We start from the raw sequence: 23,758 nt of genomic DNA, 5'->3' as shown, positions 1-23,758 counted from the left end.
ACTTCACTCCGGAGTCACTCGAAAAGTTCCTCCTCACTGCTCAAGCCTCCTGATGGACTGAGCCAAAAGAGAAAAGATTAGAACTTCTCTTCAGAGTTACAGCAACAGTTTGTGACAGCTGTGGGAGGGAGGGGGCCGGCCTCCCAGAGCAAGCGCCTGGAAGCCGGTGCAGCACCTGCACAGGGACTCCCGAGGTCAGCCCAGGCTGCCTGGCGGGGCTCTCCCACCCTGGACCCCATGTCTAGCAGGTGCCCAGCGCTGGTGACTGGTCACATCACGTCTGGATGTCTGCTCCACTGCTATCTTGTCTCTCCACTCCACCCGGGGCCATGCCACCAGGGAAAACGCTGCTTTGTAAATATCAGCCTCAATCTCAAACATTCGAATGACTATCTCTTCCCTCAAGATTACAGAAGAAACTATTCATGCTGGCTTCAGTGCCATCCATAAACTTTCCAGCCAGTTTTTCTACATCAATCTCCCACTCCTCGCCATTATAAATTCCTGTCTATAGTGAGATGGATTTCATTATATTCTACAACATGCCTTTTTCTATTTCCTTTTTTTTTTCTGGCCATTTTATCTTTTTCCTTTTTTTTTTTTTTGCTGTTTTAAACTTCCAACCCACCATCTAGAATACCTACCACTATTTCATATACAGCACCTGAGTTTTATTTCCACTGCAAAAGCTAACAACAACAAAATCTTCAAAGCTTACCTCATTCACTGTGATCTGTCCTAACCCGCAGGCCTTATCTGCTGTACCCCCCTTGGCATTAATGAACAGGTGCCCTAAGTTGCTGGTGATGTTATGTGCACGTGTATGCTCGCCAATGGAACTATAAGCTGTTTGAGAGAAGTCTTCGTAATATTTCTTAATAGATCTCTATAACTCAGCATACCACTTTGAATGTCATAGGCATGGCATGAATGCTTTCTGATTAACTGAACGAGAAAGTCACTGCTACCACATTGTGACCCAATTACAAACCTCATGCCATCCAGACTATAAAAACTTAACCCAAACCACCTAAATATACGCCCCCTCACTACACCCTCCTCCAGCCGCTGCAGACACGGCCAACGTGCCAGGCGGATCACTGAACCGTCCCACTTTCTCCCTCCCCCCGAAAGTGGTGATAAAAATATAAACTTCTCCAACACCCCTGAATGGTTACAAGCACCGAACGAGACCATGCATTTGAAAAGTTCTTTGTAACACAGTATACATGAGGGAGTGCACTTACTGCTGGACCCTCTTCCAACCCCTTGCTGACAAAGTCGTCCAGTGTGTCATGTGCAATGTTCTGTTCCATGGTACAGAGTGAATGGATTTGCCCACCCCTTTCTCTACTGAATATTGGCCTTCTGACCTCAGGGAGGAACATATAGCCCAGTGTGGCCCTGACAGCCAGGCCGATATACTGGAAACAGACGAGGCCAGCCATGACCGGGGCACTAGGCACTGAGCTTATGCAAAATTGTGGTGGGTCCCTTCAAAACGAGCCTGATGGTAACCAGCTCTACGCTTTGTTTAGGATTCTAGCCTGGTAGAGTCACAGCAGCCATGGCTTCAGGGTTACTGTCACATAAAAACATAAATAGAACCACATTGGAGCCTTCACAGACAAAGCTCCCACAGACCACCTGCAGTGGGGAGGCTCTGGCTGGGATCTCAGCACAGCCAGAGTCGGATTCCTAGTTACCCACTTTTAAATACTGGCCCAAACCTGCTATGATGGTACTGACAGATGCCCTGACTGAATTTCAACAGACTTTGAATTTAAAGGGCGATTTTGCTCATCACTGTTAAAGAGGAAAATAGGCAGTAGAGGTCAGATGCTTTAGATCTCACTGACCTCAGAATTACAAATACCAAGAACTTTGGGAGGTAAACTTCTTGGAGTTTTTCGGAATAAAGTTTAAACAACATTTATTCTGAGCAGCTAGAGCTCTGTTGCCTCTGTTTCTTATGTAATCCACGGCACGTAACAAACAGCACTCAGTTTTACAGCCTTGGCTGAAACCAGGAAAAAGGGCTTTACTTAAAACAAACGATTTTATTGTTTACGTATTGAACTGAGGTTTGGAAGAGGGAATTTCCTGACCGTAGCCTGATTCCCTGTTTAATTTGATTTGATTTAACACAAGAGTTGATACTGCTCTTGCCTCCAAAACTCTAACCACCAACAGCAAAATAAACCGTTCCATACCTACTGGCATAATACAAAAGGCAAACCCAAGGGAATTATAAACTAAGACCAAATAAATATTTATCTTAAAACAGAGAACTTCAAAGACTTTGCTCAAATACTCCCTATCATTTTTGAAAAATGCACTCTTTTATATATTTCACATTTAATAGCTAAAATGTTCATCAGCATTAGATGCAAAGCTCACTGTATCTAGCAAAATAAAACTGAAATCTTAAAATAAAACTATCACAGTGCTCTTGTAAACTTACCCAGTGGGATAAAAATACCATAGCAATTTGATACTTACTAAAGTAAAAGAAAACTTTTCCAGTCAGAGCAGATCTCAGACTGGTTGTGCTGTTCCAAAGCAACTGCTTTTAACCAGCGGAAGCTGACGAACACCCGTGACGTTTAAGCGTTTCACCAGCTGAAGCTGATGAGTAACTAAGACCTTTGAGTGACCCAGGTGCGGACCCACACCAACCTCATTGAAACGTTCTTCTAACCAATAAAAAATGACATTTGTTTGACCTTTGAGTGAACCACCTGCAAACTCACTCCAATCTAATTGAAACCTTTTTTCTAATAAAAAGGGACATTTTTATTATTGTTTTAACCAATGATCCATAGACTTATGGGCTAATTCTGTCCTATCCAGAGCTCAGCCTTCAGTCTTTAATTAGCAAAGCCTCCACAAACTGATCTCCTTCCCTATACAAGCAAATTGTTGACTTTTCCTATTTAACAAACTATTCAGCCCAGTTTTCCACAAGTATGTGTACCCTTGGCTGGCAATGAGAATCACTGAACATTAGGCTAGTTTTGTAACACACCTTTTCTTTGGCTCTCATGAGTGAAAATGGTACTATTATCCTAATGTATGCAAGATTAGGGTTTATTTATTCATAGAAAATCTTATTTACCTGAACTTCCTAAAGCTTCCTATACTAATTGTACTGGTGTTAAGCTAAAATTTTGATAAGTATTCATGATTTTCAAAATACAAACCTATGCAGTCATCTAAATTAAATTAAAATAAACAATGCCTTTATAAATGGAATTGTAAGGGGCAGTGTCTGTAACTTCTGACAGTGCTGCCAATTAGGTGACTCCACCATTGCTTTATCAGAATTATCTTTGAAAAATCTAAATTCTGGTCCATTGGGTTTAACATACATTATGGCATTAATTATAGCCTCTGAAAATTTATCAGCGCCCTTATTGTTCATAATACACCCTCGTTCAAGGGTAATCACCAACTCACACACACAGATTGACATTTTATTATTCCTCAGTAGAGCCTTCTGCGTCCCTCCATTCTTCTGTTGGTAACTACAATATATTAATCACAAGCAGTCAGTCTTAGTATTTTCAGTTTCTGATTTTTCCATAATTTATCCAAAGGCCCCTGCTACAAGATACGGGTCATAAATTGAGTCTCTCTTGTGGGAGTTGGGAAAAGCAGAATTTGCGGTACAGGATTCTCAATACAAAATAGCACTGTAAACACAAATTGGTCAGACTGTAATGAAGAGGCTAAGAGGTGACGTCCTGAACATTTTTATCACAGGCAGATGACTTCATGGAAGGATAGCCTAACCTTGTAATTAAGGTATAATTGAAATTAAACCTATTACAATGGTCACCGATTTACATTTCAATTTACATGTTAACTATTTTAACTGTGATGTTTATATTTCCTATTTTTTATGACCATTCTGATTCTAGGATAAAAATGCTTTATACAGATACTTAGTGTTAATATTCAATATCGCCAAAACTGCATACAAGACTTTTAGTGTTGGGTTTATATCTTTGTCCTAGAAGAGCAGGGAAGTTCCTTATATGAAAGTATTTACCTAATGATGCAACCAGCTAAAATTATAATAATGGTCGTCCATGAAAATTAATTTCCATGTTCAGCTCTGATCGACCCATAACTGGTGACCTTACCAATAAAAGTTATAATTTTAATGCTGATAGTATTCACCAAGCAAGCTGTTTTCATGAAATTTTCTGTGTAACAAAAACTGTATTTTTAAAAGACAGGACTGACATTACCACAGTTACCAACTACAAATCATGACAGATATTTAGAGAAGCTATATAATCTATCACCTGGCTAACAATATGACATTCCAGGAAATAACTGGCTGTGCTCTTCACCCTTAACTGAGGAAAATGCTCTTCTGCTGGTGAAACTAACACCACTTTCTTTTGTGCAGACTATGCTGCTACAGCAGCCTGCAGTTGAGAAAAAAACCTACAAAATTTACCGAAATTACTCAGATTGTGCCCCTCCTGGCTTCATGAATTTATGTCAAAGAATATCACTGTACAATGTATGCCTTAGAAAGGATTCTGCTATCTAGAAATAGTTTTGACTTCGCTTTGGGGTTTTATAGTCAAGTGATGGGTATTCCAGCTGTCCCAAATATAGCAACTCCAGTTTGCCTGTTTCTGTGAGGTTTTGATTGCTGGCTCCTCTGTCACAGCAATTCTGGCGTTGCTCCCCCACTTAATAGGGACTGTTTTTTTGCTGAAGTTTCAAATGCCAGCCTAGTGTTAGATCTATTCTTCCTAGTGGTGTCTCAGATGACTTAATAATCTTTTCACACCCATGTACCCAGCCAGGAAAGTGCAGAGACTGCTGAGAGAGAGAAAAGATGACATCTCAAAAGATCTAGCTGCAGGACCCAACCAATAGGTCGAGCGGGAACGCGAAGGTGTTTATGGGACTGGGTCCTGAGGGAACAGGACAAATAGGGGCAGAACTTAAAGCTGGATATAGGAGAGTCTCTCAGTGTGGGAGCCCTCGTCTGCGATAGAGAATTTAACACATTATCAGGAACCCCAGAAGACGATGCTAAAACTAAGTTGCCAACACTAATACTAGGATAGCATTTGAAGACTTGAGCCAAAAAAACAGTGCATGTTAATTTTAAGTGAAGTAGCAACGCCAGAATTGCTGTGATAGAGGAAGAAGCAATCAAAGTCTCACAGAAAACAGGCAAGCTGGAGTTGCAGTGGCATGCCAGATACAGCTGGGAAGCCCATTGGTTGACTGTGGCCCAAAGGACACTCCACTTACTAAAGCAATAAGAAATGTGTTGGTGAGAAGGGTGTCATCTCCTCTGTAGGTGAGGCCCGAGGGTAAGGAATCCTTACAGAGTGAGCGTGCTGATAGCAACTGGGGTTATAAAATTCCCAAATAATGTGGAACATGTGGCAGCACTTAACCACTGAAGCAAGGTGGGTGCAATTACTGCAAGACTGAAGTTGTAGCCATGGGGGCTTGACCTACAGAGAGCTACCAAGTGTTCAGTACAGCACGACCTCCCTAGAGGCAAGATGCATCATCACATAAAAGAGGTATTACTCAATCAACGCGGTCAAACGCAATCTAGAATGGAGGATCAAGAGCCATAAGGGCAAATGCTCCAAGAAGGAGGCATACATTTTGTCCCCTTTCTGCACAAAAGCCAGTTTTCAAAGCTAGAATCCATTGATTGAAGGAGAGAGCAAGTCCCCAGGAGAAGAATCTTGCAACATCACAGCAAGGGTGCATGGCAACACTTCCCCAGACTCTACATAAAAGGAACTACTTGGTCCATTTACTCGGGTAGTTGTACACGGGGAAGGAAGACATGTCCTAATAGTTTAAACACTGATGGACGAGAGTCCAAGTTGACATGTACACCCAAGCACCGGGTATGAAGCAGCATCATGATTCCTTATTAGAGTAGGGATGTATGAAGTCCAGTCAAAAAAAAAAAAAAAAAAAAAAAAGGAATCCTGGATGAGGAATGGCTTAGAGAGTCTACTGTGTTCACAAACCCTCCAGGGTTATTTCCCCTGGTCTCTACCTGTGTAATAGTGGTGAGCGTACTGGGCTTTGGGCAGAACTCTCATTTCGGTTTCTTGGCCTGTTGTTTAAGTGCTAGCACAGCAGGAAAGGCCAGGTGAAACTCTCCAGCTGCCCTCTCAGTAGTAGCAAAACGAATGTCACACTCTCAGAAGTAACAGGTGTTAGATGACATAAATGATGAATTCTGAAAGTTGATAATGCTGCTGTGTATATTTTTTAAAACTACCTCTTGACATGCCACCCTTACAGACTAAAGGAGGCAGTGGTGGCATTCCCCAAAATATCCCCCATTTAATTCACCTGTTGGGCTCCTACAAAATCAGACACACTAAAAAATGAGGCTGGACTACCTCAAATTCAACCTAGTACACTCTAACTGCAACTACTGTGCCAAATTTGGGATCTCTTGGCCTTGGCTATATGACCTATGGTCATTGACTTAGCAAATGAATTATTTTCCATCCCTCTCTGAAAGCAGAGTCAAAAATTGTTTTCATTTACATGGTACTGTTAACAGTAGACTTTCACAGCCTTGTGACAGAGCATTTAATTTTTCTGAATCTTATCTAAATATAGTGCAAAGGAGCCTGAACCATGTGAACATTCTGCAGAATACCATTTGGTCCACCTTATTAGAGGCATCATGTTAAGGTGGATGAGAAAGTGGCAAGTATATTGGAGGTTTTGGTGAGACAAAGGGTGAGGAAATAAGCCCTATGAAGAATCGGAGGTCCGATTCACACATCAGTGAATCTTCAGTGGGCCAGGGCATGCACGCTAGGATATTCTGTCCAATCTAAAGGACAAATGATTGCATTTCACAATTCTGACCACAAAGAACGAAGCACAGCACTCTGCAGGCCTCTCTGGGTTCCAGGGGCAGCATATTCCACATAGGAACACTGCCCCAGTTGATTTACTGGATGATATTTAATGCCGCCAGCTTAGAGTGGAGCACAGAACATGGAACAGCTCTGCAGCAGGTCCTGTCACTCACAGCAGGCGCCATGGCACTGGGCGGGAGGAAAGATGCCCTGCGGAGTTCACGACAAGCACCGCCAGGAGAATCACAGTGCAAACTCTAGGATTCTGAAACGAGCTTGTGCCATCCGCGGGAGAGAGATCTGTGTATCTTTCAGAAAAACAGCTCCTGGCATGTTACTATGTTCTGGTGGAGGAATACCTGCTCACAAGTAACCAGAGTCATGAACTGGGTTCTGTCAGACCACTAAATCACACGGCTGGGTGGGCCCAGCTGCAATCCATCGTTACATCTAAATGGGAACATCTTGGATCTGGCATGAGCAGTACCAAAGAGCACAAGTAAGACACATGCGTAGGTAGCTCAGACCCCCCAGATCATCCCCGTCTATAATACTAGGCCTCTCATTCAACTCACACCTATGGAAATCTGGGGATCCCTAATAGCCATCGGAAAGAGAAGGAAAAGGCTGTGATTGGTTCATGGATGGGTCAACTTGGCCTATGAGTGCAGGCCCAAAGTGGACGACTGCTTCACTGAAACCTACTCAGGAGTGGCCCCGAGAGGTGTGAGAAGTCCTCCCAATGGACATGACTTCAGGGGGAGTAGCTGGTCCCCATCCTTGTAGGAAAAGATAAGTAGCCTGATAAAAGAATACCTAATGACCTACAGGCAGTGGTGAATGACATGGCTGGTTGGTCAGGGGCCTGAAAGGAAATAGGAGGTCAGGGGAAGAGGCATGTGGATGAACATAAGGTACAAAGTGAAGATCACTGTATGCACGTTAATGCCCACCAGAGAGCAGTCGCCGTGTGAGAACTAAACCCTTAGACATAACAACTCAGACACCACGCTCGGTCATGAGCCATCCATAGCACAATGGGCTCAGAAGTGGAGGAGCCTTGATGGCAGTGGTGAACGCTATGCTGGGGTCCAACAGCATGGGCCTCCGCCACCACCACTGCTGACTGTCTAACCCACTAGCAAAAGATACCAAAGCTGAGCATCCCATATGGCACCAGCCCTCAAAGGAAAGCAACAGCTGCTTGGTGGCAAATTGATTACACTAAACTCCTTCCACTCTGGAAGGGGCAGCAAGCCACCTTGACTGGAATCAGCATATATTCCAGGTACAGGTTTCCCTTTCTCTTCCGCAGGGCCTCAGTCAGTGCTACTATGCACGGACTTATAGAGTGTTTGACTTACCAACACAGGATCTTGTACAATGTTTAATCAGACTAGAGAATCCAGTGTGCAGGGGTGGGCGTTTGGCCATGGGATACACATAGGTCCTATCACATCCCACACCACCCAGAAAGTGTGGGCCTGACAGACACGAAATGGTCTTTTGAAGATGTAACATAGGCTTCAACTTTGACAGGGTACCCTATGAGCACCATCCTCTGATCTCAGGATGCTTACCAAATCCATGATCATTTAATGGTGCTATGTTTCCACGGTAAAACACATGGATGCAGAGACCAAGAAGTGACAGTAGGATGAGCCTTGCCTGCTATCATTCCCATCGGCCCACTTGGGGAATTTGTGTAGGAAACAAGTCAACTCCGGGCTCTGAGAGTCTGAATACCAGATGGGAAATATCTCCACCATGGGACATAACAGGAGGCCCTCAAACCTTCAACTACCACTGCACCCAGCTCCTTCGGCATCTTTGTGTCAAAACACTAGCAGGCACAGGAAGGGGTCACCATCTTGGCGAGTCACCATCTTGACCCTGATCATTTGGTGGAGGCAGAGTTGTTACTTGGCAAAGGAGGCAGGAAGAAAAGATCTGGCACCCAGACTGTCGACTGGGGCATCCTTTCTAATGCTTTGGAAACTTCTGGTGATTGACAAGGGCAGCTGCCAAGACCATGGGATCAGACTGCTTAGGGTAAAGGTCTTCATGACTCCACCAAGTAGGTCACTGCTAGAGACTAAATGCGTGTGCCCCTCAAAATGTGTATGTTGAAACCTAACTGGTACTTGGAGGTAGGGTCTTTGGAGGGTGATTAGATCGTGTGAGTGGAGCCCTCACCGTGGGATTACTGTCCTCATAGAAGAGACCTTTAGAGCTCCCTTGTTCCTCCTACCATGTGAGGACATGGAAAGAAGATGGTCGTCAATGAATAAGAAGTAGGCTCTCCCCAGAAACTGAATCTGCCAAAATCTCGACCTTGGACTCCAGCCTCTAGACTGAGAAATAAATTTCCGTTGTTTTTAAGCTATCCAATCTACAGTATTCTGTTACAGTCGCCCAAAGAGACTGTTACCTGGCCCAGAAGTGTTAGTTGAGAGTGAGGTGACGACAGAAAGGGGGGTCGAGGGAGATGAGGAACATTAGTTGCAGGTGTCAGACCAGCCGCCACAGAGAGGGCTGTAGTGTCTCCCACCAGCCTTCCTCTTACGTGTTTCCCCAGGAAATAAGACCAACCAGAATCCTGAAGGAGCTTTCCTGAAGATGTATTTTATGAAGCAAGTGATTCTGAGAAGCACAAGGGTTGGACTGTAGTGGATGCTGGGATGTTCCACCCAGGTGGCTGTGCTGCAGCCCCGAGGCACTCATCTCATTCTCGCAGGTGACAGAAGTGTTGGAGGCTGATGACTTTCAAAGAAGTCACCTTTCCATACACTGCCCTAAGCCTAAAAGAGTCACCCCGGCCAAGGACAGCTCACATCCAGTAAGTGGTCAAGGCAGGGCAACTCTGAGGGGTTATTCCAGCTCCTTATGGGACAGGCTGAGGCCTCTGTTGTGCAGGGCAGTTCAACTCCTCCCTCTGCACAGTCCCAGTGCCTTCACTAGCAAAGGCATTTCTGAAGAAAGAGCGGTAAGAACCTGAGTGACCAGAGCATCACATTGGCTCTAACTACTAGAACACTGGCCATCAAAGCCCAGGGCAGCAGTGCCAGTAGCAGGCGAGAACTGAGTGACTTAACCACCTGGGCACTGCAGCAAAGAGCACAGCTTCTGAGCTCTCCGCCGCTGTACCCGCTTTTTAAAATCACTTTGAAGCATGAATGGCATACAAAAAAGCTGTACATGGTTAATATGTACAACTTGATGAGCTTGGAGACAAGTGTCCACCTGTGAAACCATCACCACAATCTATGCTATAAACATATCCATGACCTCCAAAAGCTTCCTCCTGCCTTCCTCGGCTATTATCTTCTGTGATAAGAACACTTAACACCCACCCTCTCAGCAAACTTTCAAGCATACAACACAGCACTGTTAACTACAGCCACTATGCTGTCCAGCAGATCTCAAGGACTCATTCACGTTGCATCACTGAAACTTTGTACACGCTGACTACCCTCCGTTACCCCTTCCCCCAATGAATCTGGAGGACATTACACTCGGCGAAATAAACCAGACACAGAAGGACAAATACTACATCCTGGATGATACCACTTGTATGAAGAATCTAAAACAGTCAAATGCATGGAAGCAGGGAATAGGATGGTGGTTGCCTTCATTTCCTTTCTTGACACTCAGCCAAGGGCAGAAAGAAAAGTCAGGCTTCCCAGCGCTATGTTGGCGCAGGCTCCAAGGACAGGCTTGATTTCTTCGGCCTTAATGTATTACCCACTTTACATCCTCAACAATCCTCCCAAAGCTAATGGCAGACAATTCCTCTGTTTAGCTGGACAAACAGACAGGTAGGCAAATAGCCAGACCCACCGCACTAGTGCATGGTCTTGAACTTCAACTCCCTTTCTCGTCCCTAACTTTGCAGGGTCTCTTGAAAGCTGACCTCCAGGGCCCACACATTTCTAGATTATTTAAGGATGGTGCTTCAAGTTGATAACAGAACATCCCCAAAAGCTCCAGGTCACTTCCTATTATTTTTGGACTTTCTAATCTCTCTCACTAGTCATCCATATCTCAATCACACCCCTATGGAATGCCTCAAATCATTTTGTCATGTTTATAATACAGAAATGCTGTGAAGGATACTTGCCTTAGATGGGTGTATTTTAGTTACTGCACAAGTTCATTTTAAATTAATTTTAATAATATTCATTGCAATACAGAGTCGTTTTGACATTTTCCCATTTAATTAATGCTACATGCTGTTCAAGTTACTTAATCTAACTATATACAAAAGTACATTTACTTTATGGCCAAATAAATCATAATGCTGCATGTTTGGTGAGGAAACTGGAAGGTATCAAAAATGTAACCAAAAGCTAGACTATGTGTTCCTGTATTAAAAACTGCTTTCAAGATTTGATGTTTGAAATGTAAAATTTTAAGTTTTAAAAAATTAGCTTGTTTACTTTTATAACCTTTATATATGTTTCTAAATGAAGCAATTAAAGATAAGAATTTCAAATTGTGATTGACAAGCAAATTTCCACAACTACCATAATGCTGGGTTTGGATGGTTCCTTTAAAAATGAAAGGTAAAATTAGTGATAATCATGACTATATTTTTTCTTTGCATATTGAATTTTTAAGGTGCTGTTGATTGAATGAATGTAATGTGCAGACCCGCTGAAGATCAGGAAAGAGGTATGTTTGCAGAGTAAGTGTGCAGCTTCTTTTAACCACTGACTGAATATGGATGCCAGATCAACCCCACTGCCCCTGCAGATCCATTCTCTATCCTTCTCCACCCCTTGTCCTGTCGTCAAAAGTGAACTTTTACAGATTGCCTCAACAATGCCCTTGTGCTCTGGTTTCTATTGGGCTTGGCCACTTGGGGTTGAAGGTGAGTAAAGATGGGATATTCATTCCCCTAGTGGTAGACCATATTGGGCTGGCTAAGTCTCATGACTAAAGCTCACAGCTCCTGTGAAGGGGTCCTCTCCAGGACATCCTTTACAATTGGCTTGACCACGGCTCCCAGCTGTTACAAGCCTCTGAGGTTTTCACTATCTCTTATAGTTTCTTTTCTGCTCACAAATTTTAAATACTCTTTATTAAATGCTCATCAAATTACATAATTTCAGTGTGAGACTTCTTTCCTGCCTGGACCCTAACTCAGACATAAGACAGGACTATGAATGAAAACAATGTTGAACTACGTGACGGTGATAAGCATGGCTGCCTGTAGTCAGAGAATGTCAAAGCAACTGAACAAATGAATCATGAGATGTCTCATCTGATAGTCATTAAATGCCACACACTCAGCCAGACACATACTCAAGGCTTGAGAGAAAATCAGTCCAAATATTTACATAATTATAGATTTTAAAAGTAGAAAGTGAAACCACAAACACTCTTAACCATAAACACTCCCTAACAACCCCCAAGTTTTTCAAACCACTCTTTTTTTAAAAAGAAGTTTTTCTAAGTGAAGTATTTCTTACCCCATCCCAATGGATAGATTATGGCACAATGTGTATAGAAGTGTGTATGTGCATATGGGGGATGGTTTAGGAACCTCTGGATATGTAAGAATGTACAGCTCTACTGATGAAAACAATGCACAGCACCAACGCTGGAAATGAATCTTCCATCACTTGATCTGCAGGTGGAAAGAGAGCCACTAGCTTTCCTCTAATCCAGGGTAGAAGCCAAGATCCAAAGAAAGGTTATTTATTATCCAGCAAAAAGACACAGGTTTAAGAGCATCCCATGCCACTATTGCTTAAGTCTCTCTTCATAAACAGCTAGATAAAAAACACAGGAGATGAATCTAACAGTACAATAGTATGGGAACCCTCGGTGGAGAGTTGGGATCACAGACTTCCCCACCATCACTATGATGGGCAGAGAGCTGTGAGTGCTGCAAGATGGTGCCCTAGGGACACTGGGCAGGAAGAGAGACACGGTCACAGCAGCTCAGAGTGCAGGGTGTCCAGCTCTTCCCCTTCGGGTGACCATGCCAACAGAAGACATGGCCAGAAGAGGCAGTTGTAATATGACCCTAGGGAATACTTGTCACAAGATATAAAACGGTTATCGATTTTCTTTTAATAAAATCCCTCGACATCTATTATGGCTTGAAAGCTGCTGAGGTGGGGCCAGCTACTAGGCTGTCCAGGGAAGGCATTTTTTCCAAAGTGAAGAAGCTGCTTAACCGGATCCTCCCTACTGTCCACCTGACCTCAGCACCAGCCGTGCCTGCCTACCCGTTTCTTCCCTCTTACGCCCACACATGCACACATTCTTATGGGAAAGTTGTAGAGTCTACAATCCACCCACTAGAGAAAATCCATCAGCCCCTGGGCAACACCAGAAAGGGAAGGAACAGACGGACCCAATGAAGGAAGGTCACGTGAGAGCAGAGGGCTGACCTCCCAGCCATGTTACAAGGCCGGGAAGACTCTTTCAACTGCCCCTCCCTCCTCCTCCTCCTCCTCTTTTTGCCTACTCCCTCTTTTAACCTACTTCGTCTGTCTTCTTTACAAGCTAGAAAGGAACCAGCAGAGTCACTGTGTTGAACCGGAGGAGATAATACCAGTTATAATGGAGGGCCATACACTTGAGGCCAAAGTGTGTAGCCTTCCAAAGAAGAGCCTGGTAACCAATGGCTACAGCATTACTTTCTTTCCAGCACTGGGCAAACAGCAAAGTTAATCAAACTTTTTCCAAGTCTCTCACTCACCCTCAACACTACTCAGGGGGCCAAAACTTCCTGGCACCCCTCTGCGGTCAAACGAGTCATACTGGTCAGCTCACGCCAGTGTTGGACCCAGAGGAGTCACACGAACAAATAAGCAAATTAGAAATTAATTGATGAGGAATGCATTCTCCCAAACTATCTTGCTCGCTACCAAATCAAAACTTTCCCTTTATTGAGATCAGTTTATGTCGATGTCATTTAAAAAAAAAATCTTTGTAGTATGATTCACCATCCAGTTCACTTCCCCAAAGGATCCTTTCATTCCTAAAGTAGATCTTTGTACATTGAAAAAAAGCCATAACACAAACCTGTTAGGGTCACTAACGTGGAATCTGCAGAGCTAGCAGCTCTCAGACCCTCACTTCACTCTTTTCAGCAGCCCTGCACCCCGAGGGGCCTGTAGCCAGTCATACTAAGAGAGACAGTAGGCATAAACGACCAGATGAGAAGGGCATCTCTTTCCAGGAAGTGGATAGTCTCCTAAGAGAGCAACACACTTCTTGCTTCCAAGCTGTCGTTCTACACAGTTCTGCTCAGACACAACATATCAACCCAAGAAGTGCTACTTGACAACCTACTGACTTTCTGTCGATGCTCAAAGAAGGAAGGTGGGCCATCAGACCTCAGGAGGGGCTTTTAACAGAGTAGGAAGTATCCCTCTTTAACTATCCACAATGAAATTCACCGTAGAAGCCCATCCATCTCTCTTACAACGTGCTAATTCTTTGTATGAAGACCACTGCCCCTTGTAGTGAGTTCTAGAATAAACAAAATACCTCTAAAGGAAAGGAGGCCTGGAGAAATAAGGATTCAGGGGACAGAAACCGTCTACCTCACGAGCTGGCAAGGGCCAGAGGAGCTCCTGCATGGGCCGTGGGGTGCGGGCCCCTTACCTTACCACACTGCTTACACTTTCCCTCCTGCCGGCGCCTGTGCACCCAGTGATGACGCACAAAATTCTGTGGGAAAACAAAATGAAATGAATAGGTTTCAATTTGCAAACCCCAATATTAGTTTTTTTTTTTAATGTTTTAAGAATAGAGATTTCTGTAAATCATCGTCTAAGCCCATCTTAGCACAAAAACAAATATGTATGTGTGTGTGATTTGTTTTACAATAAACACGAATCTACTCAGAAAAAAAAGAAAAAGAAGCTAAGTCTCCATCCTCAGTGACCTTTTGTATTTGTAGAAACCATTAATCATGGCCTCCTTCTGCGGCTTCCTCGTGGCAAATGGCCACACTCTACTGTCGTTCTAGTAAGCCGCTGTGCAGACTTGTGACCTTGGGCTGGGAGGTAACTGAGGCAGGTAAAAGAAATGTCCTTGAAAGAGTGAAAAAGTGAAGGAGAGGAGGACAAAGATGCCCATCTTTTAAAACAAATATGTATTTAATGTTTTTTAAATGCCAGGCAGGCACTGTGCTAAAAACATCTGAGCTAGAAAGAACTCAAAAGAAATTAAATCCTCAGAAAGACATAGATCTCCTAAGTCAGGACTTAGATGGTGAGAATTTTTCGCTAAAGAGAAGGAAGAGAAAAACTGAAGGACAGTGATGACAAAGATGAGACGTGGGCATATCGCGAAGTCTTGCGCTGATGCATTTCAACGGCCCTCGGGTACCCTCGACGAGATCAGCTCCCAAGGTCTGTCCCTGACTTAAGCTGTAGCAGACATGGAAAGTACTTTTCCTCCCAAACAGACAAATCGCTCCTGGGGCAGAGGGTCAAGGAGCACCCACCACCACTGCTGCTGGGGTACTTTATAAGAGAGAAAGCTGTCTTCGGGACTGATGGCGCAGGTAAACCCTAGTGACTCACACACCTCATCCCTCTCAGGCCAATAATCTAAAATACTTGCTAATGTTTTTCTCCTGCCCTTTTCTGAGAACATAGACTTTACCTGAAATTAACATGTCTATTGTCAGGTCACAACCCACACTTTCCCTTTAAAGGACCCTTTAATATATATTCAGTCTTCCAACAAACACTTATCGAATGCCTACTGCCCAGGCATTGTTCTAAGTACAGGGTGGCGGGGTGGGGGGGGGACACAGAAAGCAGATCAGTGTCGAGGGGGAAAAAAATGTTCTATCAAGGCATGAAATTCAGAGTGACAAAGATACCTTTAATGAGCCTTAGCGTTATCAATTCCAAAATGCCACCTCTATTTCTATTCATAATGTCAAACCAATTTAAATTAAAACTAAACAAAGATCCTGAAGGAATAATGGTCTTTTAACTATAATAAGATATAAAGACATGTAATGGTCCTGCTAATTAGTCTACTTTTGTCTTGCTTTTCCCACGGTGGCAGTTTAATAAAACAAGGACACAATTCTTGTATTGTTCTCAGAAAGAAGCTAATAATAATAGTTAATGTTTCCTGACTACCAACTCTGTGTCAGGCACTTTTAAAAATGCTTTATATGTAATGATTTGAATTTTCATGAGAATTTTCAAGAGTATAGGTGCTGTTTAGCTGGTGTATACCAGTAAAATCCTAAGTTGTTAAAATACTGAAATATTTCTATATTGGTTGATAAATTGCAGTTTAGTGTTCCATCATCTTCCCAGCTCCTCCCTGCTGCCAGAGCACCCCTCACTCCCCTCAACATTGGAAATCATTTCTACCTCCTCGTTATTAAGCAACTAGAATGTTAATTTTTGGTAGAACAGGTCTCCAAGATTCTGGAGCTCTCTTCTGAAAATCAATCATACTGGCCCAGGCAACGCCACTGGGTTCCCCCCACAAACTCAGAGGCCTGGGCCACGTCCATTGATGGTTCTGGCCAAGCTTAAATATCAATATAAACAATTTCGGGTCCTATGGCTGGCTGTGGCTTTTGGGACAATGACAGCAAGTCCAGGGACCTGCTTAGTTATGTCTATACCATCAGGTCCATGCAAAAACTCTACTGGGGATGAAGGTACTGGACCCCTCACCTCTCTGCTTCTGAGGTAGACCTCTCCAGCTTTCCACTTACTCAGGTAAGAAGCCCACTGTCTGTTTCAGAATAAGGGCTGGGGAGGACTGGGGCCAACTGCCAACTGTACTGTACGCCGATTCACATCATCACAGGGCAACGATATCAGAGGGTTTGACTTGAATTATCATTATTGTCCTCACTGTACAGAGGACAAACTAAGGTACAGAGCAGTCACTTCAAATGTAAGGGGCTGCAAACCCAGGCAAGGATTCAAACCCAGGCAGGCTGGCAGCAAAGCCTGCCTCTTAACCACGGTGTTGCCACAGTGCCTTTCCTCCGCCCTGAAAGGTCAGGTTCAAGCTCCTTCAATAAATGCTTTCAGTGACAGTCAGTACTGGAAATACTGAACATATAAAAATGTCAGGCAGTATTAGAAGAGATAGGAAAATTTACTGTAATTGCTGTTACTTTAGCAGAAGCAGAGAATGAACAATATCACTGATGCCAAGAGAAATTCTCTCCTTATTGAGATTATAAATCACCTAATGACTATCAGTTTAAGAATTTGAGGAGGGAAATGGAAGAATTTGATGCAATTACCTATGAGAAATCATGGCTGACTCATGGGATTATTTAGCTAGTGACAGCTCTAATCAAAAGACTAAACCAACAATTTCTACAAATCAACAATTATCCTGAATTAGAAGACTGACTTAATGAATCATTTGCACTGCAACATATTTTGTCTGATAAGCAGATTTATAATACCATGCAGTTTAGTTTATTTAGGGAATACAAGAGAACATTTTAAAACTGTTTAAGTATTTATGACTCTGCAAGTTGCTAAATACTTTTAATATCATCCTTTCTCAAAAATAGGTAGGAAATTAAGGCATAGACAAATAAAGTAACTTAAACAAAAGCTCTACTACAGAAACTGAGTAACTGTCTCCAGTCTACAGCTCTGTGATTTGACATGTCACGCATGCATCTATGCAGAGGGCTGCTTAAGCCTGATATAAATTACTGCTGCTTAAACATAGTTGGAACAAAGTAAAATCAAATAAATGTGTATTGAATTGAATGAGATTCTAAACCTAGTTTCTTTGACAATTAAATCACGTAGTTACCATTTTGAAGGATCGTCAACTGTCTTTATCAGTTAGAAAAAAAATTTCTATAGAATCACTGCTGTTTCATAATCCTTATTTCCCAAGCACTTTAATTTTTCACACTATTTCCTTTTGACTATTATTCATATCTTCGAAATTACTGAACTTAGACTCAGGATCCTTACAATGTGAATATGAGTGTTGATATATTGCTGTTAAGATAGCAAAGTAAGCCTTCTAAAACCATAGCATCTTTTTTTGTTCATCAATAATCTGAATTATTCATATACCATCTTCAAATACTGGGTAAGGAAAGGGCTATTACTTATGGTTGTTAAAATCTCGGTGATCCATTATTTCAGGGTTTATATTCAGTACTGTTAGCAGAAATGCATACACAATGGCTCAATTTTATTTTCAAAGCAGTCAGTTCAATTCATAATATTATTCGTAAAGCTTTTGAATGGATCTTAGAAATTATAGACCAATCCATGCGTCTTATGGCTAAGAAAATAGAGGTCCACCCAGAAAGTTTCAGCTTAGAGGAGCCCACCCAATATTCATTAAAAACCTCCATGTATCGGACACCCCTCAAAGCCTATGGGGCAGTAATGAACCGCCCTGCTCCAGATCCCAGCCCTGGAGGCATCACTGAGGGGAAGAGAGGCAGGGGGGTCATCTGAACCCAGGTCAAACTAATTCTAAAGTGATTGTTTCTTTCATTTACATTAAACTGCCTAAAGTCTCTTCATTAAGAATCTCTCAGTGGGTCACACTCTGTCATAATTGTCATCTTCAAACTGTCCTTTTAGACCAGGAGTTCTTAGATGTTTGGGGAGAAATTAACCCCTTTATAAATTCATTCAGTCAAAAGATATTCATTGATCACATCCTCCCTCTGTGTCCTGCCTGGAACAATGAGTTGGGAAAAACCCATGCGTGACCTCCCAAAGCTTACGGTATAGGAGGACAGCATTAAGCAAGTGAGTAACACACAATACAACACACAAGATGCTTTGATAAAGAACAAGGTGCAACCTATTTAGAGGTGGTCATCAAGAAAGACCTCTGAGGGGTAATATTTGAGCTGAGGTCTCACTGTAAGAAACTACTAGCCATGCAAAGAGATCTCCAGCATAGCAATGAAATACACAAAGACCTGAAGGTGAGGAATGTGGACACAGACCTCAGGAACTGAGAGAAGATCCGTGTGGCAGCTGGATGGGTTGGGAGAAGTAGGCTGGGGCCAGCCTCTGCAGAACCTTGGCCTTTTTGTGCCAAGAGAAGGGGTTTGGTTCCCCCTAAATGACTTGGAAACCACTGAAAAGTTCTAAGCTGGAAAATGATCTAATTCCATTTTCATTTAAAAAAAAAATCACTCTCTTAAATCATGGTGGACTGAAGGGGAAAATTAAACAATCTTAGAGAAGATATTGCAGTGGTCAAAAGTGAGATAGATCATGGGTCCTTAGTCTAAGGTATTGACAAAAGAAATGGAGATAAATGAATGGTGTGAAACATGTTTTATAAATAAAATTGATAGGGCTGGCAAATGAATTCAACGTGGTGAGGACCTTGGAGAAGTAATCACTATGATCCCCCAGTTTCTCAACTGGTCCAATAGCCCTCTCCTTTTCTGAGGTACAAAAGAATTGAAAAATACAGTTTCATGGTGATGGAAACAGTTTCTAGAGTATTACATTTGACATGACTGTGATACAGTCACTGGGCATATCAACTCCAGGAAGTGTAGGCTGGAAACGTGAAGTTAGGTGTTACCAGCCCAGATACGTGACTAAAAGCCAACAGTCGTGGCATAATACTGAAAGCTCTCCCAACAACAGTGGACAGAACGTGGCCAAGTACCATGCCCAGTGAACACGCAGAAATCAGGGAGTGAGAATGAAAGGACCGTCCAGTGAAATCAGAGGAACATTAGGAAAGATGTCCAGACAGGTGAGCACTTCAAGACAGATGAAGTACTGAATATTTTGAGTACATGTGAAAAATTGGATAAGAGAACAGAAAAATATCTAACAGATTTGGCATCAGGGAGATTTTGGCAACATAAAAAAAGCAATTTCAGTGAATGGATACAGTAAAACCCAGATCAGAACAGGTTAAAATGCCTAGGAGGGGACACACTGAAAACAAATTTATATAGTTAACAGTTTCTGGAAGTTTAGCACTGAACACGAAGCCAAGAATTAGAGCTGCAGTTAGGACAGTTGGTGGTTAAGGAATAATTTTGTTTGTTTGTTTTTTTGAGATGGGAGCTATTAGAGGATGTTTATGCTGATGGACATACTCTAGAGGGAGGGTGGGGAGTTGAAAATGTAGGAATGGAAGAAATATCAAGTCCCTGCTATGAAGACAAGGGAAGGCATTGAAAACACTTATGGAAGGTCTGGCTTCCTAGAAGAGAAATAACACCAATTACTGAAAACAAATGAACAAAAAATCCTTGCATTAGAAAATTGCACATACTATTACAACGATCTATCCAGAGAGAAGAAAAATTACAGGACAGGAAGCCAAAGGCAGACATATGGATCCTCTGGTAAGAAATTCATAAAATCCATCTTAAAAACACAAAACGATTTCTTCTATTGTCCTAAATAACATTTCTCCTCCATCTGAGCTATCACTGAGTTATCCCCTAGCATTGCTACGGTGCACGCGGGTGGCATCGAGGGTAACCACAACCCTGTCATTTTTCTTAGACTTCCCCTACCCTGCGTAGGACCCATAACCTTCCTCTTGCTGACATAACAGACAAGCACAGTGGGAGAGGACAACTGACAGGGACAACTGTTTTTCTCTCTTTCACAACCTTCCCTCTCAACCTATTCTCACTCCATGTTTCCTCCCAGTCTCCTTGTATCCATCAGTAACAATGAAATCATTCTTCCTCGGTGTCTTTTTCATTAACTGCCATTAACATCTCTCTGTACTCAGACATGTCCTATGCCTACTCTACCCAGTCGTCTACTCTCATAGCTTTATTTACTATCTCGACATGCTGACAAGTCATCAAGGTCTAACCTCCAGCCCAATCTTCTCCTATGCTCTGTACTCACACACTTAGTCCGCTTTCTTTTGGGCATCTCAACTGCGGGCCTCAAGGATATCTCGAACTTGAGAGCGTTACAGCTGAACTCATTACATCCCTACCCCATCCTCCAAGCAACTCATTTGCCAACATCTAACTGGTTTTTCAGAGCAGAACCCTGGTTTATTCTGAGCTTCCCTGTCTTTGTGTTCAAAATCCAGTCAATTATTACATCCTGTCTATCTTGTTTCCTTCAAATTCACATTTACCAATTTTCTCCACCCCAATACTGTTCTTAGTTCAGGTCACCATTATCTCTTGCCTCAATTATGAGAATAGCTCCCTCAGTTTTCTCCATGCCTCCAATATTGCTACTCTTGTACTACGTGGTACTCCTGCCACACTGAGACCAGAATAATATTTTCTGCTTAAAATAGTTTAATGCCCCCTCTAAGTACTAGGATGACGAGACTCAACTTGCAACCTTGCTTACAAGGCCCTTCAAGGTCCAGCCCGTTTACCTCTTGGATCTGAGGTCTTACTCGCATGTCCTTTCTCCCTGCTGCACTTGTGAGCATGTGTTCCTGCTGCCCAGAGGCTCTCACTCACCTCCAGACCTCCCTCTTCCCGCACCTTCGCTTAGATCATTCCCTTGGGTCTCAGTTTAGCTGCTACTTCTTCAAGGCGGAATTAAAATGGGCCAAAAGCCAAAAAATGCTATTTCTTTCTTACCTCTTCAATTCTACCACCGCCTGCTCCCTGGTTCATTCAATAAGACCTTAGGTCTTAAATATATTCCATGAGAAGAATAAAGGGCAGTACTCACATATGGAAGACACTTGGGGATTTTATTGATTGTATCAGATGATGTATTGATAAAAAGCTAGGGGGGGAGGGTGTAGCTCAAGCAGTAGAGCGCATGCTTAGCATGCATGAGGTCCTGGGTTCAATCCCCAGTACCTCCTCTAAAAATAAAAAAACAAGTAAACCTAATTACTTCCCCCAACCAAAAAAATTTAAAAAGATAAACTGATGTAGGATGGAGGAAGACAGACTTTACTTTTTTAATCCCTGGTGAATATCTATGAATCCAATGAATCAATGGGAAATAAAAGACAGTGTTTGAAACAGAACTCTAAAATACTTACTTCTCTTGGCGATCTTGAGCCCCCTTCTCGAAATGTTGGTTTACATCTGAAATTAATCTGTCATTTAAAAAGAAAAGTATATTATATTAGGGATAAGCACCTGACCAGAGTGAGTTATCTACTGAAAACAATCAACAGTGACAGATATTGAACTCCAGGAAAAAAACAAAAAAACCCAAAAACAACCCAAAGAATGAGGAACAAAGTTTAACACTATTCTTAGTGTTTTGAAATCATCATCTTAGATAATCTACAGAGATCCCAAGTGATCTTGGAATCTCCAATCTGTGTCTCTTCACTCTCATTGATGAAATCAAAGTATCTTCAGACAGTAACGCTCTGACATCATAAATTTAAGAAACTGAGATAATAAAGAGGCAGAGGAAAAATATATGGCAGCTGAAATCATACAGCTGTGTTTTAGATTTTAAAACCAAGAAAATATAAACGTAAGAAATTTTAATATGATAAAGATGATTCACCAACACACAAACAACTATTCTTAAGTATCAGCACTCCATTTCTTTTAGATGGGGAGGTCTCCCAGCACATTCACATCTTCTTTAGGTACTTGATAAGGTGAGAGAAGTGTAGGAATAAAGTAGGAAATGAGTAAATGGGGTCAGGACAGCAAAATAAATACATATACACATACATACACACACACACACACACACACATATACACACACATATATATATAATATTACTAGTCATTCCCACAAAATATGAGTTGGCAATAATTGATGATTCACTAAAACTAAATGACTATCACAGGGGACTGAAATATTTAATACATTTACACATGGCAGCTCAAGATCACAGATAATGCTCAGAAGAATCCCACGTGGAAATGATGGCAGAGGACTCACTACTGGAGCCTTTCCCTCGGCTGATGACAGATAAATGGACCAAGCAGAATCCACTTCTTCTGGAGGAAAGACACCCCCAGGATGCCACTCCAGCCCCACCCACACATTAACACTGTGCCAGCAGGAACTCTGTTCACAGCAGGAAATGAGCCCTGGCTCCTGGCCTGCCTCTCTCTCCCTTGCAGCCACTTTAGGAAGAAGTAAACTCACAAAGGTCAGACATATCTAAACAATGATTTTAAAGAGCTTAAGGAATTTTTTTTCTTTAAGACAAAACATCTTGTGGAAAATCCCCTGGGTGAATAACAACACTTGTCATTGTGAAGAAAATCAGCACATACCAGGCTTTATTCCCAACCTTCCTATTCCTTTTCCCAAGGGTCAACATAAAATGCTATCAAATTATGTACTTCAGCAAACAATAGAGTGAATGAGCCTTAAGCATTATCCTTCCATCATTCATCTGGTGATAACACTGGACTTCCAGGCTTTGAAAAGGGCATTGTTTTCAAAAAGTTGTAAATGGAGAATGACACCTGGTCTTGAAGTCCAAACACTTGCAGGGTAGCACAAGTTGCAGCAGGTGGCGCTGTCTCACCTTTTCTAGCTGTTCGATGCATGCAGTGTGGACCACGATCTTACACACGGCACACTTCCTCCGGAGAGCTGATTTCTGTAACAGTCAACCCAAAACAGAAGAAGAAATGTTAACGATCTGTTCTGTCAAGTTCCCTGGTAGTAAAGAGAGTATCCAGTATATTAAGTGAAGCAAATATAAACGAATTTAAAACTTCATCTTAAGCATTCATTAATATGACAAACTTCATCAATAGTCCTTTGACCTACCTAGGAGAGGAGCCCACATCCCCACGACTGAGGGTGGCCTAGATTTCCTCTTTAAAATATAACTATACTATCTACTGTATGTCGAGCAGATAATATGAACCAAGCTCTTCATTCTGTTTTTCCTAAGTTTCATAACCTAACATTGTAGACATTAACCTCCTTTTTTTCATTTTTTTTCATT

General features: G+C 42.3%; 1 protein-coding gene across 3 annotated transcripts in view; it reads right to left on the bottom strand.

The window, feature by feature from the left end:
• DGKI (diacylglycerol kinase iota) overlaps window positions 1-23,758 on the bottom strand; it is a 396,321-nt gene that overhangs the window by 198,894 nt on the left and 173,669 nt on the right. For all 3 annotated transcript variants that reach the window (XM_074366970.1, XM_074366972.1, XM_074366971.1), the window contains 3 exons: window positions 23,330-23,404; window positions 21,861-21,917; window positions 14,514-14,579 (listed from right to left, as the gene is read on the bottom strand). In XM_074366970.1, coding sequence (XP_074223071.1) covers window positions 14,514-14,579; window positions 21,861-21,917; window positions 23,330-23,404 — 198 coding nt within the window. The remainder of the gene's footprint in view (window positions 1-14,513; window positions 14,580-21,860; window positions 21,918-23,329; window positions 23,405-23,758) is intronic.

This window comes from Camelus bactrianus, chromosome 7 (genome assembly GCF_048773025.1).
Source record: "Camelus bactrianus isolate YW-2024 breed Bactrian camel chromosome 7, ASM4877302v1, whole genome shotgun sequence".
Lineage (NCBI taxonomy): Eukaryota > Metazoa > Chordata > Mammalia > Artiodactyla > Camelidae > Camelus > Camelus bactrianus.
Note: the sequence above shows the minus strand (reverse complement) of the source record. Positions and strands in the feature narration are given on the sequence as shown.